Source organism: Nyctereutes procyonoides, unplaced genomic scaffold, assembly GCF_905146905.1.
Source record: "Nyctereutes procyonoides isolate TBG_1078 unplaced genomic scaffold, NYPRO_anot_genome, whole genome shotgun sequence".
NCBI classification, from domain to species: Eukaryota; Metazoa; Chordata; class Mammalia; order Carnivora; family Canidae; genus Nyctereutes; species Nyctereutes procyonoides.
This window is the reverse complement of record NW_026575040.1, coordinates 22,783,739-22,805,238: the sequence shown is the minus strand read 5'-3', so window position 1 is coordinate 22,805,238 and position 21,500 is coordinate 22,783,739. Positions and strand designations below refer to the sequence as shown.

At 44.8% G+C, this 21,500-nt stretch overlaps 2 protein-coding genes across 3 annotated transcripts in view; both read right to left on the bottom strand.

Annotated features, from left to right (window-relative positions):
- Nucleotides 1-4,580: 4,580 nt before the first annotated feature.
- On the bottom strand, nt 4,581-19,151 carry BCL2L10 (BCL2 like 10). Its single transcript, XM_055319815.1, is given in 6 exon segments — nt 4,581-5,065; nt 5,068-5,099; nt 8,345-8,465; nt 8,467-8,762; nt 10,828-11,028; nt 19,032-19,151. Coding segments are annotated over 6 exon segments (921 nt in total). The 3' UTR covers nt 4,581-4,914.
- The window catches only part of GNB5 (G protein subunit beta 5), a 44,661-nt gene continuing 41,796 nt past the window's right edge, over nt 18,636-21,500 (bottom strand). For both annotated transcript variants that reach the window (XM_055320227.1, XM_055320228.1), the window contains one exon: nt 18,636-20,829. In XM_055320227.1, the coding sequence (XP_055176202.1) occupies nt 20,818-20,829 (12 nt within the window). In that variant the 3' untranslated portion in view covers nt 18,636-20,817. The remainder of the gene's footprint in view (nt 20,830-21,500) is intronic.

The following is a 21,500-nucleotide window of genomic DNA, read 5'->3' as shown; positions in this document are numbered from 1 at the left end:
TTTCTTTCAGATTGCCTAATTTGTTGGCATATAGTTGCTCATAATGTTCTTATAATTGTGTTTCTTCAGTGTTGGTTGTGATCTCTCCTCTTTCATTATTTTATTTGGATCTTTTCTCTTTTTGACAAGTCTGGCCAGGGGATTGTCAATCTTATTCTTTCAAAGAACAAGTCTTCATCTTGTTAATATGTTCTATTGTTCTTTTGGTTTCTATTTTCATTGATTCCTGCTCTAATGTTTATTACTTCTCTTCTCCTGCTAGGTTTAGGCTTTCTTTGCTATTCTTTCTCTAGCTCCTTTAGGTGTAAGGTTAGGTTGTACATTTGAGAACTTTGTTTCTTGAGAAGGGATTTTATTACTATATACTTCCCTCTTAGGACTGCCTTTGCAGCATCCCAAAGGTTTTGAACAGTTGTGCTTTCATTTTAATTTGTTTCCATGACTTTTTAAAATTCTTATTTTTTATTTTTTTTAAAGATTTATTTTGATTTATGATAGACGTAGAGAGAGAGGCAGAGACACAGGAGGAGGGAGAAGCAGGCTCCATGCCCGGGGCCGACATGGGACTCAATCCTGGGACTCCAGGATTGCGCCCTGGGCCAAAGGCAGGCGCTAAACCGCTGAGCCACCCAGGGATCCCTAAAATTCTTTTTTAATTTCCTGGTTGACCCATTCACTCTTTAGTAGGATGCTCTTTAGCCTCCATGTATTTGAGTTCTTTCCAAACTTCCTCTTGTGATTGAGTTCCATTTTCAAAGCCTTGTGGTCTAATAATATGCATGGAACAATCCCATTCTTTTGGTACTAGTTGTGACCTGATTTGTGACCCAGTATATGATCTATTCTAGAGAATGTTCCATGTGCACTCAAGAAGAATGTGTATTCTGTTTCTTTAGGATGGAATGTTCTGGGTTGCCTGGGTGGCTCAGTGGTTGAGCATCTGCCTTCAGCTCTGGGCGTGATCCTAGAGTCCCCGGATTGAGTTCCACATCAGGCTCCCTGCATGGAGCCTGCTTCTCCCTCTGCCTATGTCTCTGCCTCTCTCTCTCTTTCTCATGAATAAAATTTTTTTTAAAAGGATGGAATGTTCTGAATATATTGTGAAGTCCATCTGGTCCAGTGTGTGATTCAAAGCCCTTGTTTCCTTATTGATCTTCTAGATAATCCATCCATGGCAGTTAGTACGGTGTTAAAGTCCCTATTATTGTATTATTGATGTGCTTGTTATTAATTGGTTCATTTAACTGGCTGCTCCCATGTTAGTGGTATATTTACAATTGCTAGATCTTGTTAGACCCTTTAGTTATGATATAGTGTTCTTATTACAGTCTTTGTTATCTCTGTTCTGAAATCTAATTTGTCTGATATAAGGATTGCCACCTCAGGGCAGCCCCGGTGGCACAGCGGTTTGGCGCCGCCTGCAGTCCAGGGCGTGATCCTGGAGACCAGGGATCGAGTCCCACGTCGGGCTCCCTGCATGGAGCCTGCTTCTCCCTCTGCCTGTGTGTCTGCCTCTCTCTCAGTGTTAAATAAATAAATCTTAAAAAAAAAAAAAAAGGATTGCCACCTCAGCTTTCTTTTAATGTCCATTAGCATGATAAATGGTTTTCCACCCTTCACTTTAAATCTGGAGGTGTTTTAGGGTCTAAAGTGAGTCTCTTGCAGACAGCATATCAATGGGTCTTGCTTTTTTATCCAATCTGATACCCTGTGTCTTTTGATTGGGGCATTTAGCCCATTTACAATCAGAGTAACTATTGAATGATATGACTTTAGTGCCATTCTATTAACTGTAGAGTCACTGTTTCTGTATATTGTCTCTGTTCCTTCCTGGTCTCTTTTGGGCTTTTTGCTTAAAGGATCCTTTTCAATATTTCTTGCAGGGCTGGTTTGGTTGTCACATATTCTTTTAGTTTTTGTTCATCCTGGAAGCTTTTTACCTCTTCTATTTTGAACGAGATCCTAGCTGGATAAACTTTTCTTGGCTGAATGTTTTTTTTCATTTAACACCTTGAATAGATCATGCCAGTCCTTTCTGGCCTGCCAGGTCTCTGTGGATAGGTCGACTGCCAGTCTAATGTTTCTAATTCTTGTGGGTTTCATACAGACCTACAGGATTTTCTTTGTCTGAGATTTGTAAATTTCACTGTTATATTCAGGGTGTTGACCTATTTTTATTGATGGGGGGGGGGTTCTTCGTGCCTCCTTGACTTAGATGTCGGTTTTCTTCCCCAGATTAGGACAGTTCTCTGCTATAATTTGCTCCAATATACCTTTTGCCCCTCCTTTTCCTCTTCTTCTGGGATCCCAATTAGTCTAATATTGTTTCACTTTATGGTATCACTCATCTCTTGATCCCCCCCCCCCCGGTGATCCAGTAGTTCTCTTTTACTCAGCTTCTTTATTCTCCATCATTTTGTCTTCTGGATCACTAATTCTCTCTTCTGCCTCATTTATCCTAGCAGTTAGAGCCTCTATTTTTTATTGCATCCCTTGTTAATAGTCTTTTTTATTTCAACTTAATTAGATTTTAGTTTTTATTTCTCCAGAAAGGAATTCTCTAGCATCTATGCTTTTTTCAAGCCCTGCTAGTATCTTTATAGTTGTCATTCTGAACTCTAGTTCTAACATCTTACTTATGTCCATACTGATTAAGTCTCTGACAGTTAGTACTGCCTCTTATTCTTTTTGAGGTGAATTTTTTTTCATCTTGTCATTCTACCTGGAGAAGTATAGATGGACAAGGAAACAAAATACTAAAATGGCAACAACCCCAGAGAAATATACACTAAAAAAAAATAAGAGCCAAAACCAAAGAAAAAAAATAAGAGTGCAAGAGAATATAATCAAACAGGTGAACAGAATAAATACACTAGGCCCTGTGTATATTTTGGTCCATTTGTTAGAAAACAAGTCCCAAAACTGTAATGAAAGAAAAACTGGGGCAGTCGAGGTGTCTCAGCAGTTTAGTGCTGCCTTTAGTCCAGGCCATGATCCTGGAGACCTGGGATCAAGTTCCACATTGGGCTCCCTGCATGGAGTCTGCTTCTCCCTCTTCCTGGGTCTCTGCCTCTCTTTGTGTCTCTCATGAGGAGAGGAAAGAAGAGAGGAAAGAAAGAAGAGAGGAAAGAAAAACTTCTATGTACAAAAAAAGTACAATGAAAGGATGGCATGTAACTAAATAGGTGAACAGAGCAAAACACTATATACTGATTGTATTTTGGTCAGAAGAAATTACATCTCAAAATTGTAGGGAAAGAAAAACTTATATAAAAATAAAATTAAATACATTGAGAGGACAGAATGTAACTGTAAAGATGAAAATTTAAAAAGGCTTTAACAAAACAAAAAAAGAAAAAAACAAAACAGCAAACATGATCAGACAGAGAATAGAGCCATACACTAGATTCTGGATATATTTTGCTCTGTTGGAAGAAACTGCATCCCCAAATTATAAAGACAGAAAATACACATACACATGCACACACACATTATAAAATTAAATACAACAAAAGGGTAGAATGTAACTTAACTATAAAAACAGAAATTAAAAAAGGTGGTATGATATCTATCCCCAACATAGGGTTCAAACACACAACCGAAATTAAAAGTCACACATTCCACCAACTGAGCCAGCCAGGTACCTTGAGAAAGGTGCCCTCCTACCCCAGGAGGAGGGAACACTCATCACTGGAAATGGAAATCAATACCAAGGGGAGTCTGTATAAACTGGACTAAAATAACCTTTTTCTTCCATTAGTTTCCACATTCGTTTTCTGGTAACTTTCCCCACAATATACTACCCCTACCAGTCTAACCCCTTTCTTTTGTCTACTTCACAATTTATCACTTTTTGTTAAAATGGTATATAAACCCCAAATCTACACACTTCTTTGAAGTTTTCACTTTTCTATAAAGTCTCCTATAAAAACAAAGTAAGATCTGTATGTTTTTCACTCATCAATCTGTCTTTTGACTGCTAAATTCACAGGGATTCTAAGAGCATAGAGTTAAAGTTTTCCTCTCCAACACCTTCCAGGTTATCAGTTGACTGCAGAAAAAAGGTGGAAGTAAAGGACTTTTTATGAGCTTGTGTATTGATTGTTTAAAAATCAAGAATTGGGGATGCCTGGGTGGCTCAGTGGTTGAGGGTCTCCCTTTGGCTTGGGTCATGATCCCAGGGTCCTAGGATCAAGTCCTGCATTGGGTGTCCTGCAGGGAGTCTGCTTCTCCCTCTGCCTAGGTCTCTGCCTCTGTGTCTCTCATGAATAAATAAATATTTAAAAATAAATAAAATCAAGAATTGTATGTATTGTATTTAAAGAAATAGCAAAGAAACTTTTCATCAATTCAAGTTATTCCTAAAGTCTTATTAAATCCCAAAGATAACCAACAAAAATTTTTAGAGATATTTAAGTTTATTAAAAATTTGAATATTTAACAATTTATTGAAGTCAGAAAAAAATTCTTGATATGTAAAATCTAGAAAGGTAGGCTCAGAAATTAGATTTCAAAGGATTGAGAAAGGATTCCTTATCTAAGTTTTTAGTATTACATTCCTTGTCAAACTGGGACTTGGAGGCCTTCTGGCATTCTACCCCTGACTAACCACCCTGACAAAGGAGTCAGAAGTAGCACACAAAACTGTGGGTAGAGATTCATATTCACTCTTATCCAAATGCAGCAAAAAGCACCAGGTTTCCTACTCACTAGAATGTAGCTTCTACTGCAATTCTTTAGAGTAATGAACCCGTAGAATCCATTTCTCCCACTCAAAGAGCCACTTGTGCTTTTGTCCTAATACCTCTGAGAGCTTGCCAGCAGTTAAAACACTGGCTGAATCATCACCATAGGACTCCTCAGATGAATGCAGGTAAAAATGTCTCAGAAGGTGGTTTACTCTGTTCTATTCTTTCACATCTCAAATCCAGTTGGCTGGTCACAGGCAGGTAGAAATGGGTTAATTATTTTAGAACTCATGATAATCTTTTCCAGAAGTAGATTAAGATCATTGTGGCAAAGCATGACAGAAGAACCTTGACCAGTAGTCTTTTCCAAGAAGATGGCAGCATGGGTGTGAAGAAGAGACAAAAGCCATCCTACAAGGGGGAAGGAGAAGGGAATTAGATAGTTTCAGAATGCTCTACACCTGAACTCAATAAGATGCACTAGAACTTCTGAATTTTTTTAAAAGATTTATTTATTCATGAGAGACAGAGAGAGAGAGAGAGAAAGAGAGAGAGAGAGAGAGAGAAGCAGAGACACAGGCAGAGGGAGCAGACTCCACACAAGGAGCCTGATGTGGGACTCGATCCTGGGACTCCAGGATTACGCCCTGAGCGGCAGACACTTAACCACTGAGCCACCCAGGGATCCCTAGAACTTCTGAATTAAACAGCAAGACAACTCCTGGATTTAAAGTGTAGAAAAAGTAAATACTGACCAAGAGGCAACCTGTACTTAGGAAAGTTAGGATTTTTAAGTAATCCAACATGGGAGAAAGAAGGACATAGGAGACAGTTTGTCACAGCAAGAATATTCATCTTTTGATTTACTTTTTTCAAAAGCTAAGAGGATACTAACCTCCCTACCCACCAATATATCTGATTAAAAATGGGCAGAGGACCTGAACAGACAAGATGCTCAACATCACTCATCATCAGGGGAAACGTAAATCAAAACCACAATGGGAGGTCATCTCACACCAGTAAGAATGTCTAGTATCAAAATACAAGAAATAACAAGAGTTGAAGATGTGGAGAAAAGGGAAGTATTGGTGGGAATGTAAATTGGTGCAGCCACTATAGAAAATACTATGGCAGTTCCTCAAAAAAAATTAAAGTAGAAATATCATACAACCCAGTAATTCAATTTCTGGGTATTTACCTGAAGAAAACAAAAACATTAATTTGAAAAGATATATGCACCCCTGTGCTCATTACAGTATATACAATAGGCAAACTATGAAACAACTCAAGTGTCCATCTATAGATGAATGGACAAAGATAGGATATATTTATACAATAGAATATTACTCAGCCATAAAGAAGGAGATCTTTCCATCTGCAACAACATGATGGACCTAGAGGACATTATCCACAGTAAAATAAGCCAGAGACAAAAAGCATGATTTCATTGATATGTGGAGTCTAAAAAACTAAAGAACTGAACAAAAGAGCAAAAATAGACTTATACAGAAAATTAGAGGGGAGGTGGGTGGGGAGATGGGCAAATTAAATCATGAAGCATTACAGATTTTCATTACTGTTTTTAGATTTGAGAGCGAGCATGAATGGGCATAGGGTGGAGGGGCAGAGGGATAAGCAGGCTTCTCACTGAGCAGGGAGTCCAAGGCAGTTCAATCCCAGGACGCTGAGATCATGACCCGAGCAGAAAGTAGACAACTGACTGAGCCACCCAGACACCCCACATTTTTTTTTTAAAGATTTCACTTATTTATTCATGACAGACAGAGAGAGAGGCAGAGACATAGGCAGAGGGAGAAGCAGACTCCCTGTGGAGAGACTATGAGGGACTCGATCCCAGGACCCCAGGATCACGACCTGAGTGGAAGGCAGACTCTCCACCACTGAACTACCAAGGTGCCCCATACCCCGCATTTCAATCACTGTATTGCACATCTGAAATTAGTAACAGTGTTTAATTAACATACCAAATTTTAAGTAAAAATAGCAAAATTTCAAAGAAAAAAAAAAACTAAGAGGAAGGTAGACTATCACATTCTTTTCCCAGGGGAAGGCACAGGCCATTTGGGGAACTGGCAAATTGCTATGTTGAAAATGATCACCTAAGGCAGTAAAACAAGTAGCTCCATTCAGAAAAAATGGAGAAGAAAGGAATGGAAGTCCAGAGAGTGGCTTTTTTTTTTTTTTAAAGTAAGGAAGCCAGGGGAGGGGGTGTTTAGGGAGGGGGGGGGAGAGAGAGAGAATGAATCTTCAGCAGGCTCCATGCCTTGCCCATCGGGCTCTATCTCACAACCTTGAGATCAGGACCTAAACCGAATTCAACAGTCGGTGGATTAACTCACTGAGCCACCCAGGTGCCCTGAGATAGTGGCATTTTTAACTGTAGCTAGGAGAGGTGTGGGCCTATCCAGTTTACTCAGTTGGGGGAATCTGGGCTTCCTGATGTTAAAGGAGGATTCCTTAGTCAATGTTAATTAGTTAAAACGAGAAATAAAAAAATGACCTCCTCCCAATCAATTTCCTCTTTAAGTGCTGAGGGCCCTCAGAGGCCAAATGCCTACTTAAGACAATGGCTCAGGTCTGGTTCTTAGAGTTCACAGGCCTGGATGGTTGAAGGACACTACACAAGCCAAAAAGAATGCAGGTGTTAAAGCTAATACCTCAACGTGTTGGTATAAGGTCAAGGTTCTGATTCAGGTACTACCTCTCCTCCACAAGTGGAGCTGAATTCATCACGACAGTTGAGGCCAACTGCCAACAACAGGCTAAATTTCCAGTAGTGTCTTCCTTAATTCCCTGGATTTTCTTTTTTAATAGCTGATTTTAATACTTTGGCCGTCTTTATTCTACAACGTGGGTCCTTGATTCAACTCCAGTAAGGAAGAGAGTAAAGAAACAGGAGTCTAGCTCAGAAACCAAGAGGCATGCTACCCTCTTCCTGAAGGATGAGCTTTCCTTGATCATTAAATTGGTTTAGGAGCTGCAGGGCAAAGGCCTGCCCCTCTAGTCTAAACCACAGAGATCAACGACCTACAGCTGAAAGCCAGGGCCCCTGGTTATCACCCAAACAAGGGTTGGGTGCAATGGATTAGAAGTGAAGGAACATTGAGTCGGTACCACCACTGGGTGCCTGCACCCACCCGCCAACACTTGGCTTTGGCTCTTCCTGAGAGGTGTTGGCGGCTGGGCAAGGGAATGGCTTTTCACACTTAGGCTGGTGCTCTCCCCCCTGCAGCGTTCTGGGGTCTGTCTCTCCAAAAGTGGCTTAACAGGCAGAGGAGAAAGAATCCACCTGGCCCAGGGCCCCCTCCACTGCCGACTTCACCAGTTTGGGGATCTCTCTATGAGCCAAACATCCAGACCTAACGTGGGTGCATCCTGAAACCCTGCTGACCCCCAAGGGGAAGGCCAAAGCGTGCAAACCAGGCGGCGCGCAGCTGCTTCGGAACCGGTTAATAAGAGCCTTCTAGCAAGGGCCGTCTCCGCCAGTCTGACTCCACCAGGAGGGGGGAGAGCCAGACTTCCAAGGGTCCTCCCCCTGCTGAAAGGTCTGCCCCAACCGCGCGAACACGGACGGCGAGGGCCCTCCGGGAGCTGGGCACCTGGGGCGCCCCCTCCCCCGTCCCCCCAGCGCTCACCCAGCCGTCGTGCGCCTCCAGCCAGGCGCGGTGCTGGCCTGTGAGCCGGCTGCACAGGAAGGCCACCAGGTGCCGGCAGTCCTGGCCGACCCCGGCCTCCCACTCGCCCGGCTCCGGCTCCGGCTCGCGTCCCCGCGAAGGTCAAGAGCGCCACCACACGGCCCCAGCTGAGGGCCTGCGGGTGGGCGAGGATCTCCCGCTCCAACCCGGCCACCAGCTCCACGCGGTTCCCCCGGTAGCCGCGGTAACCCGCCAAGAGGCGCTCGTGACGCCGCCGCACCTGCGCGGCCACGCAGCGCAGCACGGCGGCCTCGGGCGAGGACGGCGCCGGGGCGGGGGCGCGGGGCTCCCGGGCGCAGAACTGCAGGTAGTCGGCGAGCAGCCGCGCCGTGCGCTCGCTCAGCGCGTCCGCCTTGGCCTGGGCCCGCCCCCGCCCGGCCCAGGGCCCGCCCGGTTTTCTTTTTTTTTTTTTTAATCTTTTTTTTTTTTTAAATTTTTATTTTATTTATGATAGTCACAGAGAGAGAGAGAGAGAGAGAGAGAGGCAGAGACACCGGGAGAAGCAGGCTCCATGCACTGGGAGCCCGACGTGGGACTCGATCCCGAGTCTCCAGGATCGCGCCCTGGGCCAAAGGCAGGCGCCAAACCACCGCGCCACCCAGCGATCCCCCGCCTGGTTTTCTAGGCCCGGCTGCGCCTCTGCCGGGGAGGGGCCGCCCGCCCCAGCCCCGCCCCAGCCCCGCCCCAGCCCCGCCCCAGCCCCGCGGTGCAGCTGTTTTTCTAAGTCCCGAGAAGAGCCTTTGATGGGAATCCGGTCCGCACCTGTTCCGGCCGCAAAGGCCAGGCCCAGAGGCGTGCGCGCGATCGCAGAGGCCTCAGAGACAGAGACCTGGGGCGGGGGTTAGCCTGGGCCTGGGGACTAAGAACCCGGAGGCGACAGTCTGGAAAGTTGGGCTAGACTTTTGCGTCCGCTTGAGAAGAGACGGACAGGGCAGCCCGGGTGGCGCAGCGGTTTAGCGCCGCCTTCAGCCCGGGCATGATCCTAGAGACCCGGGATCGAGTCCCACGTCGGGCTCCTGCATGGAGCCTGCCCCCCGCCCCCGTCTCATAAATGAATAAAAACCTTAAAAAAAAAAAAAAAAGAGACTGACGAAGGCTACACACAGCCCTCCGCTGACGACTCCCTTGTAAGGGTTATCAGCGTCTCTCGATTGGACAGAAGCATCCAGGTGTGTGCTGGAGATACCTGTCTTTGGATCTGGGATGTTTCTCCTGCGGCTGCGGAGTGTTCTCCTGCAGGCTGTTCATTCACTCACGTTTATTCAGAACCTGTTAGCACTGGAGATGTAAGGGAGAACAAGGCCTGTGGCCCCTGCTCTCAAGAACCCTACGGTCTAGTGATGAACAAACAAACAAGCCCCCCTACAGTAGAGTTTAATAATCACTATAGTGGGAATAGTTGAGTACTCAGCTCCAGGATAGTGGCTGCTTCTGGTAGCTACCATTCCTGTATTTCTTAGAATTCTCTTTATTTTACTGGCCAATTCCTCTATTATAATTAATACTTCTTATACCAATCTTTCTCTGTCCATGATACTCTATGGCTTCTTTCTCCTGGTTGGTCCCGCACTAATACAGAACTGGTACCAGCAGTGAAAATTCTGGGGGTTCAGTGGTCTGGACTATGTTGAAATATCCCACCCAGGGTGAGAGATGAGTTGGTGAACTTTGCATCACCTATAAGAAAAAAGAGGCAAGACCCTTGGTAGGTCCTTCTGGATTTTAGAGGCAACATCCACCACATATGAGTGTGTGAATTCAGACCATCTACAGGCCGGTGGATTGGGGAGAACAAGAGAACATTCTGCAGCACATTTAGGCTGTAGTACAAGCTGCTGTCCCACTTGGGTCTTTTGCTCCAACAGACGCAATGATATGTGATGTGTCAAACAGGGATCCCGTATGGAGACTCCAGCAAATACCAGTAGAAGAATTACAGCACAGACCTCTGGATTTTCAAAGAAAATCTGTGTCCTCTTCTGCAAATAGCTAGTCTCCTTTCAAGAAGCAGGTTCTGACTTGCTACTGGATCATGGTAGAGCCTGAATGGCTAATCATGGGATATCAGGTGACCATGTAGCTTGAGCTTTCAGCATGTGGATGTTGTCTGACCTACCTAGATATAAGGCTGGGCATGCACAGCAGCAATCTGTCATCAAGTGGAAATACATATATATTATATAATATATATATATATATATATATATATATATATATAATGGACTGAACTCAGGCAGTCCATTAGGCACAAGTAAATTGCATGAGTAGGTGGCTCAGAGCCCTGCAACACAAATTCTTACTGCTTTGCCTCCTCCCTCATTCCATGCCTATGGCCTCTGAAGGATTGCTTATGATCAGTGGACTGAGAGAGAAAAACTCAAGCCTAGATTACGGATGGGCCTGCCTATATGATGTGCTGGTACCACATGAAAGTGGACAGCTGTAGCATCACAGATCCACTCAGGGGTGACTGTGAAGACATTGGTAAAGGAAAATCCTCGCAGGGGCCAGAGATTTAAGCCAGAGATTTGACGTTCCACTTTGTCTGGAGTGAGAGATAGCCAGAGTGCATATCTGCGTTGACTCTTGGGGAATTGCTGATGGTTTGGCTGGATGGTCAGGGCCTTAAAAAGATCAAGATTGGAAGATTGGTGACAAAGGAATCTTAGAGGTATGTAGCTGGATCCCTCTGAATGGTTACAGACTGAAGGTATTCACGTCCCATGTGAAGATTAAGAGCAGACTCTTACTCAGATAGACAAAATTCTGTGCTCTGTGGGTGTCAGAGAGCTTCTTTACTCAGCCAGCACAGTGCTTATTCTATGGCCCTGGGAACATAGAGGCCATGGCAGCAGGGAGAGTGTATGACGACAATGGAATTCTCTTTACAGAGGTTGAAATGGCCATTGGTACTCCTGGGTGACAGGTCTACCAGCAGTTTATAGTGAGCCAACTGAATTTCATCAGAAGGGAATATGAATCTCCCTACATTAAGCTCCCATTTTAACTGTGTTTGACATCTTATGGGTTCCCTTATGGAATTAAATTTTTTTAAAAAAGATTTTATTTATTCATGAGAGACACAGAGAGGCAGAGACATAGGCAGAGGGAGAAGCAGGGAGCCTGATGAGGGACTCCATACCAGGACCCTGGGATCATGACCCGATGACCCGAGCCAAAGGCAGATACTCAACCACTGAGCCACCCAGATTCCCTGAATTAAATGTTTTGATATATGTTCATATTTTATTTGCCAGAGAGTCATGATTTTACCTTTTTAAACATTTTTTTATAAATTAATTTTTATTGGTGTTCAATTTACCAACATACAGAATAACACCCAGTGCTCATCCCGTCAAGTGTCCCTCTCAGTGCCCGTCACCCATTCACCCCCATCCCCCGCCCTCCTCCCCCTCCACCACCCCTAGTTCATTTCCCAGAGTTAGAAGTCTTTATGTTTTGTCTCCCTTTCTGATATTTCTCACACATTTCTTCTCTCTTCCCTTATATTCCCTTTCCCCAAATGAATGAGAACATACACTGTTTGTCCTTCTCCGGTTACTGTGGCCAAGTTCAAAAAGGGTGTTGCCTGAGTTCTCCTCTGGGATTTGGATGGAATCTTGTCTCACATTTAGATCTTTCATCTATTTTGAGTTTATCTTTGTGTATGGTGCAAGAGAGTGGTCCAGTTTCATTCTTCTGCATGTGGATGTCCAATTTTCCCAGCACCATTTATTGAAGAGACTTTCTTCCAGTGGATCGTCTTTCCTCCTTTATCGTATATTAGTTGACCATAAAGTTCAGGGTCCACTTCTGGGTTCTCTGTTCTGTTCCATTGATCTATATGTCTGTTTTTGTGCCAGTACCACAGTGTCTTGATGAACACAGCTTTGTAGTACAACCTGAAATCTGGCATTGTGATGCCCCCAGATATGGTTTTCTTTTTTTAAAATTCCCCTGGCTGTTTGGGGTCTTTTCTGATTCCACACAAATCTTAAAATAATTTGTTCTAAGTCTCTGAAGAAAGTCCATGGTATTTTGATAGGGATTGCATTAAACGTGTAAATTGCCCTGGGTAACATTGACATTTTCACAATATTAATTCTGCCAATCCATGAGCATGGAATATTTTTCCATCTCTTTGTGTCTTCCTCAATTTCTTTCAGAAGTGTTCTATAGTTTTTAGGGTATATTTTGAGAACCATTTGAATGGTAAATGGTTCTCCAACCTTTTATTTTCAGGTTATAGGTGTCCTTCTGTCTAAAATGAGTCTCTTGTAGACAGCAAATAGATGGGTCCTGCTTTTTTATCCAGTCTGAAACCCTGCGCCTCTTGATGGGGTCATTAAGCCCATTCACGTTCAGAGTTACTATTGACAGATAAGAGTTTAGTGTCATCATGATATCTATTTAGTCCTTGTTTTTGTGGATTGTTCCACTGAACTTCTTCTTAAAGGGGAATTTTAAGAGTCCCCCTTAAAATTTCTTGCAGAGCTGGTTTGGAGGTCACATATTCTTTCAGTTCCTGCCTGTCTTGGAAGCTCTTTATCTCTCCTTCCATTTTGAATGAGAGCCTTGCTGGATAAAGTATTCTTGGTTGCATGTTCTTCTCATTTAGGACCCTGAATATATCCTGCCAGCCCTTTCTGGCCTGCCAGGTCTCTGTGGAGAGGTCTGCTGTTACCCTAATATTCCTCCCCATGAAAGTCAGGGACTTCTTGTCTCTTGCTGCTTTAAGGATCTTCTCTTTATCTTTGGAATTTGCAAGCTTCACTATTAAATGTCGAGGTGTTGAACGGTTTTTATTGATTTTAGGGGGGTATCTCTCTATTTCCTGGATCTGAATGCCTGTTTCCCTTCCCAGATTGGGAAAGTTTTCAGCTAGGATTTGTTCAAATACATATTCTGGCCCTCTGTCCCTTTCGGCGCCCTCGGGAACCCCAATTAAACGTAGGTTTTTCTTCCTTAGAGTGTCATTTATTTGCCTTAATCTGTCTTCATGGTTCTTTAATTGTTTATCTCTTTTTTCCTCAGTTTCCCTCTTTGCCATTAACTTGTCTTCTATGTCACTCACTCGTTCTTCCACCTCGTTAACCCTCGTCGTTAGGACTTCTAGTTTGGATTGCATCTCATTCAGTTGATTTTTAATTTCTGCCTGATTGGATCTAAATTCTGCAGTCATGAAGTCTCGTGAGGCCTTAATGCTTTTTTCTAGAGCCACCAGTAGCTGTATAATGGTGCTTCTGAATTGGCTTTCTGACATTGAATTGTAATCCAGATTTTGTAACTCTGCGGGAGAGAGGGCTGTTTCTGATTCTTTCTTTTGAGGTGAGGTTTTCCTTCTAGTCATTTTGCTCAGTGCAGAGTGGCCAAAAACAAGTTGTATTGGAACACGGGGGAGTATCACTGGTCCGTCTAGCTGGTCTTCTGGGGGAGGGGCCTGCTGTGCTGATTTTCAGGTGTTAGCACTTGGGGGAGCTGCTCTGCCCCTGCCTGCTGCGGGGCTCAGTGGGGGTTGTTTACCCCGTGGGGCCCCAGGAGGAACAGCCGCAGTGGCTATGGCAACTCTGGAAGCCTGGATTCAGCCTCTGCAGGAACTACGGGGCTCGGGCTCTCGGTTCTCCGTCTGCAGGGCCTGGAGGCTCCGGGGCGGGGCCGCTGATCTGCTCAGCTCGGGGCAGGAGCGTCCTCGCTGTCCTGGGCCCTCCCGGCCTCTGCCTGTCCCGGGGGAGGCGCCCTGTGCTCCGGGGCCTGCGCTGTGGGATTCGCGCTCCCGCCCTGCAGCTCCCTCCCTGGAGCCGCTCCCGAGCCCCTCCGAGCTGCTCCGGTCGGTCCCGCCGTGCGTGCTGCAGCCCTTAGGGAGCTCGGCGCACTCTCCCGGGGCGCAGGTGTCTGTTAGTGTCCCAGGGAGCCCGAGGGCATCCCCGCCCTCCTGGGTCCTGCTCCAACTCCCTGCGAGCCCCTTTCCGCCCGCCCGGGAAGGTTGGTGCAGCTCCTGCTCCTCCGGGACGGGGCTCTCCTGTCCTGGGGACACTCGCCCCGGCCTCAGCCCGGCTCCTCGCGGGGCCCCTCCCCCTCGGAGGCCTTTTGTTCCTTTATTTCTTTTTCCCCGTCTTCCTACCTTGATAGAAGCGCGGACTCTTCTCACTGTAGCGTTCCAGCTGGTCTCTCTTTACATCTCAGGTCGAATTCGTAGATTTTCAGGATGGTTTGAAGGTTATCTAGGTAATTTGGTGGGGACAGGTGATTTGGGAACCCTGCTCTTCCGCCATCTTGCCCCTCCTCCTACCTTTTTAAACATTGTATTTTAGCAGTTTTTTCTTAGATTTGGAGTAGTTTGGTGGTGAGTGGTAAATCTGGCCCTGCCATTGGTTAACTCTTAATAATTATCAGTTGGACCAAATAGCAATTGAACAAATTAACCTCTACACAGAATTTCTGACCCACACAATTCAAGGAGGCAGTTTGCAGTCAGATTTGGTTAAAATCCTACCTCTGCCACTTAGAAGCTGTACAGCCATGAGCAAGTTATTCAGCTCTCCTGGCCTCAATTTCCCTACCTAAAAAATGGAGGTAATAAACTGTCTACATCATACAGCTGTTACAAGGATTATGTGAGTTGGTGGATGCAAGGTGCTTACTTAGCACAGTGCTCAGCACATAGGAAAAGTTCTTTTTTTTTTTTTTGGAAAAGTTCTTTACAGAGAAATTTTTATTATTAATATGAACTAACCAGGATAACCATGCTCATTGTCCTACCTTTAACTGAAAATCAGAAGGTTTTGGTTGTTTTTTTTTTTTTTTTAAGATTTATTTATTCATGAGAGACACAGACTGAGAGAGAGAAGCAGAGATGCAGGCAGAGGGAGAAGCAGGCTCCTCGCAGGGAGCCTGATGCGGGACTCGATCCTGGATTCCGGGATCACAACCTGAGCTGAAGACTGATGCTCAACCACTGAGCCACCCAGGCGTCCCTGGTGTTTTTTTTTTTTTTTTAAATACGGAAAATAGCTACAAACTACCTACTATTTTCCCATAAAAATTTTTTAACAGCATTACTGTGATAGAGTTCACAAACCATAAAATTCACTCTTGCGAAGTATATAATGGCGGTTTTTAGTATACTCCCAGAGTTGTGCAGCCATCACCACTAATTCCATGACCTCAAAGGAAATCCTATACCCATTGGCAGCTCCTCCCCATTCATCCCACCCTGAGCTCCATGTAACCACCAAACTATTTCCCCTCTCTGTGGATTTGCCTATTCTGAATATTTCATATAAATGGAATCATATACTGTGTACTCCTTTGCATCTGGGTTCTTTCACTTAGCACACTTTTTTCAAGGTTCATCCATGTGGCATGAATCAGTACCTCATTCCTTTTTTATTGCCAAATGATACCCCACTATTTGACTATGCCACAGCTTGCTCATCCATTCATCAGTTGTGAACATTTGGGATATTCCACTTTGGGCAACTGTGCACATTTGTGTTCAAGTTTCTGTGTGGGCATGTTTTCATTTTTCTTGGGTATACACCCTATAGTATGAAGCCACCTATTATTGGGGAGCATGGACAGGTTGACCTCTGCTTCATGGTTCCTGGTTTATGAAAAAGTCCAGTGTTCACCGGTGGTATATTGGTTACATAACCATAGGTTCAAAGAGAGGCATTTTTCTGCTGTCACAATCTTTGCGTAAATGCTCTTGCCTTAGACATTGAGTTGTTCATAGTTATTTATATTAACCAAAGCATCATTCCTGATCCCATCTCCTTACTAGAGGGTCTGCATCCTTTTTACAATGACATGAACATACCCATTTCATTTTTGTCATCAGAAATGGCCATGAGTCAGCCATGTGGAGAATGAGCAGTCCTGAAGTCCAGCCCACTCCAGCCACGTCCCATCTAGAGAGCAACAGGTCTGTGGTATGCCTTGAAGAGTAACCCAGTGCTCTCCTAGCACAGGTGAGAGGGTGAATGGAGTAGCCTCACATTCTTACAAAGGATCCATAGAGACAAAAATATTCCCTGAGAACTTTTCCCAACTTGCTTCCTCAGAATTCCTGGCCCACTTCAAGTCTTGCCCAGTCCAGATCTCTAGGAACTGTATCTATATTTGTAGGTGACTGTTTTTTTTTAAGATTTATTTATGGAGAGAAAGAGAAAGAGAGAGAGAGAGAGAGAGAGAGAGAGAGAGAGAGAGAGAAGCAGACTGCTCACCGAGTGGGAAGCCTATACTGGGGCTCAATCTCAGGACCCTGAAACCTGAGCTGAAACCAAGAGTCAGATACTTAACTGACTGAGCCACCCAGGCACCCCTAGGACCTGTATTTTTTTAAAAAATATTTTTATTTATGATAGAGAAAGAGAGGCAAAGACACAGGCAGAGGGAGAGACAGGCTCCATGCCAGGAGTCTGACATGGGACTCGATCCTGGGGCCCCAGAATCAAGCCCTGGCCTAAAGACAGGCGCTAAACCACTGAGCCACCCAGGGATCCCCCTAAGACCTGTATTTTTAACCTGCAATTGACCCGAGTGTTTTTCTCAGCAGGCAAGTTTGGGAGATGGCAGATCTACAAATCCCTGCTCAGCCAGCTCTCCACGACTTGGGAGGAAGCCAGGTGGCAGCAATAAGGCCCCAACTCTAACCCCAGTTAATCAAACCTGTCTGCAGGGCTCACCGATCCCAAGTGCCCTCTTCTGAAAAGCTTTTCAGCAGTCCGCAGGCCCCAGTTGGTCTCCAGCCTCCACTACCTGTGCCTTCCCACTGCCTGAACCTCCTCTGAAGGCCTCTCCTGAATGACCCTCAACCCCACCCCTCCCTTTTTGTTCATGCTCCCATAAGGGTCTTACTCTCTTTAGGGACTTCTCACTCAGTGGTGCCTGGGAAGGGCTCATTAGCCCTATCAGCTGTTTTCAAAGTATAGTACCAACCCAAAACCCTTCAGAGGAGGGGGCCCAGGATCAAAACTCCTTCCATAATAATACTGACTTTCTTTGTGTGCATTTTTTAAGACTCTCATGCTCTGAGGAGTTATCCAGAGCCTATTAATATTTGGGGAAAGCCTCACCAATGGAATGTGTGCGTCTGCATTCTTGTCTCTTACAATTTTCCTCAGTTTTAATTTTTAATATGGTAAATTTTGATAGATATAACCCAAATAACCAAAAGCTCAATAATTTTTAAAAGTGTAGAGGGCTCATTAAGACCCAACACCTCGAGAACCACTGGCCCAGAAGAATCTCTAATTGATAATAACTAATTGGATACATGAGTAGGGGCTGCTTAAGAAGGGAGGAGGGTGTGAGAGCTGACGGAAGAAAGAGGAAGGAAAGGGACATAGGGAAGATGGGGGGGCTAGGCATGGGAGAGCAAGAAGGGAGAAGGCAGGAAGCAGGGAGCTAACCCCTGCTGAAGATGAGTCAAAGGCTGAGGTAGGGGCTTCATGTATTTTAGCTCTGTCCCTCCACACACGAGGAAACTGAGGCTGAGAGTCAGATATCATAGATGCTATCAGAGTGGGACAGCTGGGTCTGAACGTAGGCGCACATCCTTTGTCACTGTGCTGCCCCCTTCTAACTTACAGATGAGTCCTAGTGTCAGTGGTGCCACCTTCTAGCTTAGCTGGCTAAGCAATCATGAGGGTCCGGGCTACAAACACTTTTATGACCTTTTTGCTGTCTTGAAGCCACTTTTTTTTAAGATTTTTTATTTATTTATGAGAGAGAGAGAGGCAGAGACACAGGCAGCGGGAGAAGCAGGCTCCATGCAGGGAGCCCGACGTGGGACTCGATCCCGGGTCACCAGGATCACGCCCTGGGCTGAAGGCGGCGCTAAACCGCTGAGCCACCCGGGCTGCCCCTTCTAATCGAGGGAAGGTATAGAGGAGGCCAAGGGGTGGAAGGGGGACATGGATATGGAATGCCTACCTTTGGCTCATTCCAGAGTTGGGCTGGCAGCTGGGCCCCACTTCTGCAGGGCCAGCCACCCACTTCCAAAGCAGCTGCCTTGATTTTGGTTCACAGATATTTCCCATACATACCCATCACCACACTCCTCCTTATCTAACTCCCCTTCCTGCCTAACCCTTCTCTTCTCTGGCTGTGCACACCTGAGAGCACATCTGTGTGGACCCTTCCCTGCAGCTGGTTTCATAGGTTTGTCCCCAAGTCCTCCAGAAAGAAGAAAAACTGATGACAAGACTCCACGCAGCATTATTTTCAATATGCAAAATACAATTTATTATCTGGAGTTACCCCGGAGGCCCCACATGGTGTAGCATATTCCAAACCAAGTGTTCCATCGATAAATACTAAAACAACACCCACTACAAAATCAAATACTTCCAGGGAGGTAGCTTACTGCCAGTGGGGATAAGTGAGTGTTCTAGGGAATACTTCACAGTTTTTTTTCATAGCTTTTTTGATTGGAAAGTTATGGATCATTTTTGCACATATACTGAAGATGCTCTCTGCCTCTCCAAACATATACCATTGAATTTGCTTCCCTTTAGTCTAGGTGACTTTTCCTTTGTCCCATCTTTGTTTACTTCTGGGAGGTCTAGGTCAGAGAGCAGAGACACTAAAGGGTCAGTAGGAGAGAGGGAAGGGGATCCCATACCCAGGAGATCAGGAGCAAACTCTGGGAGTTCTGGGAGTGGAGCTGGGGAATCCCATAAGGTGCACTCTGGGGGCTGACTCTCTCAGCAGCTGGCAGGAGCTGGGGAGATCCTGTTTCCATATCCCTGAGCCCCTGCCCAGCCTGAGATCCACTGGGGAATGATCAAGAAGGTGGCTGAGAAATGGTCCCTCCTCTGGGCTCTTTGGAGTCAAGCAGGAGCCTTTTACATTTCTCTACCCCAGGGTGTGCTGCATAGTAAAACCCTCAGTAAAATGTTTGCTTGGCAAATGACTGAATCTAACCATTATATTTACTTGAAAAGAACTGGTGGAAAAGCTAGCCTGGCTGTTTCTTGACTGACTGGCCCATTATGATACCGGAACAAGTGGTTTTGAGGGTAGGCCTGGCACACATCGTGATGTTTGCAGGAGCGCCAGCCAGATCCAGGCCTGTCTGATGGCCATGCCCTGCTCCTGCTCTGGAAGGGCCTCTCTAAGCAGCAGGGCCTGGGCTTGGCTTGCAGGGCCAGAATTAGGACAAGCGAGGGGTCTGGAGGACCCAGGGCACTAGCACACATAGCCCTGGGGCACCATAAGACCCCAGACCACCCACAGGGCAGGCCTCCACCAGGAGTGATTTTCGGTGTGTGAGGCAACCTTCTATTTCTCTAAGTAATGCATGCTATCTTTATGAATGAGGGGTTTGCTAAAACAAAGATTAAGCCTCAACACCTTAAGAACAAGGAAAAGAGGGAATCTCCTAACAAAAACAGGTAGTGTCTTCCAGAAGGAAATGCTGAATTTCAAATAAAGACAGGTATTTTCTGTGTTATTTTTTCTCAATCTAAGACACACAGAGACATTATCACTCGGGGCCTATCAACTAATTTGTGTATGTAATTATATTTTCAGTGCAATAAATATGAATATGCTTCATATGGATATGATCTACTGTAGCCTGAGTGGATACTACTAGTTCTAATACATCTAATACTACTAACAGGTTTTTAAGTTTACTGTCTTATGTTCCCACACAAGAAAGGTTTTGGTTGCTCTGGGAAGCATTTGTGTCACAAACCGCTTTTCTCTCAAATGACAGCAAGGATCCTGTCCAAGCGATTCATCACATCACTCATGGAATTCATAAATCAAACATCCTGTCCACTTGATGGATCTCTCTCCTCTATTTATGACCGTTCACACAGAAGGAAATGTTTGCTCTGAAAAAAGATGTGAGACTGAAAAAGAACATTTTACAATAAAAATATTTTTTTAGAAAGGGATTTTGTCCAATTACGAATTTTCTATCACAGATCACCAATCAACATGGTCTGCCTCATATAGTCCGCTGAGATCAGCACTTCCAGAGGAAGTTTCCAAAAGACACAGTGCACGCTCTGAGAGAATCAGATTCTAAAGTGCTCTGAAAACAAATCTGATTCAAGGAAGTCCTGGGGACGTATTAAATGCTGAATCCTACTGGTAATAGGATGCATTGAGACTGTATAATTAGAATAACCTTAAAAATGGATACATTTTAAAAAGCATTTAAAATGCAAAACACTGTACTTGAAGGTGTTCTAGTGCTGAAGGCCCACACCGGTGTGTTTCCAGGGGTGGAAGTCGTAATAGGAATATCAGAGACACAGAGTGAACTTGCATCCGTGGAGTCACTCCTGCAAGCTACATTGCAATAACCCTCAGATTCTCTAGAAGAAAGAACTATTTACATATGACGATTTCAAATTCTACTCTCAGGTGCCTACGTGTGCATCTCGAGGAGATGATTAAGCCCAGACCTGCAAAGTCACCAACAGATAATTGTTAGTCCCTTAGTAATTAACGACTTGTGAAACTTGAGTTAAAAGACAGAAAACAATGTTTTACACACACACACACACACACACACACACACACACACACACACACACGTGCCCCATCCAAAATAAAGCACTCATATTTTGGATGCATAACACCTTACTCCTGGCAACTCAAAGGTGCTTCTTTAGACCTGCCTCTCCCCCTAGCTCTGCTGAATCATCTGCAGGGCATCTGTGACCTTCCTACCAGGGACTGGTAACTCCTAGGCTGAGTACCTAAACCATCTGTACCCACACACCTCACTGAGTACATTAAAGTGACTTTACTGATTTAGGAAACTCTTGCCCTGGAAGATGAATTCACAGATACCTTTGTTGTATGTTTTAGGAACCTCACAAAAATCCTTTATTTATCCTAAGAGTAGACTACTCAAACTACCCTTTTTAGAAAAGACATTCACTTCTCAGGCCTACCCAGAGCATCAACAAATGACTGGTTACTTTTCAAGACTGTCTTCAAAATCCTCTTCCTCCCCTAACTATGTGTCCAGCAATCTTAAAATTATTATTCCACAAATGTCCAATCCTAATTAAATCCTTACATCTGGCCTTAAACCAGACCCCCTACCCATACCTCCTAAACATATGTC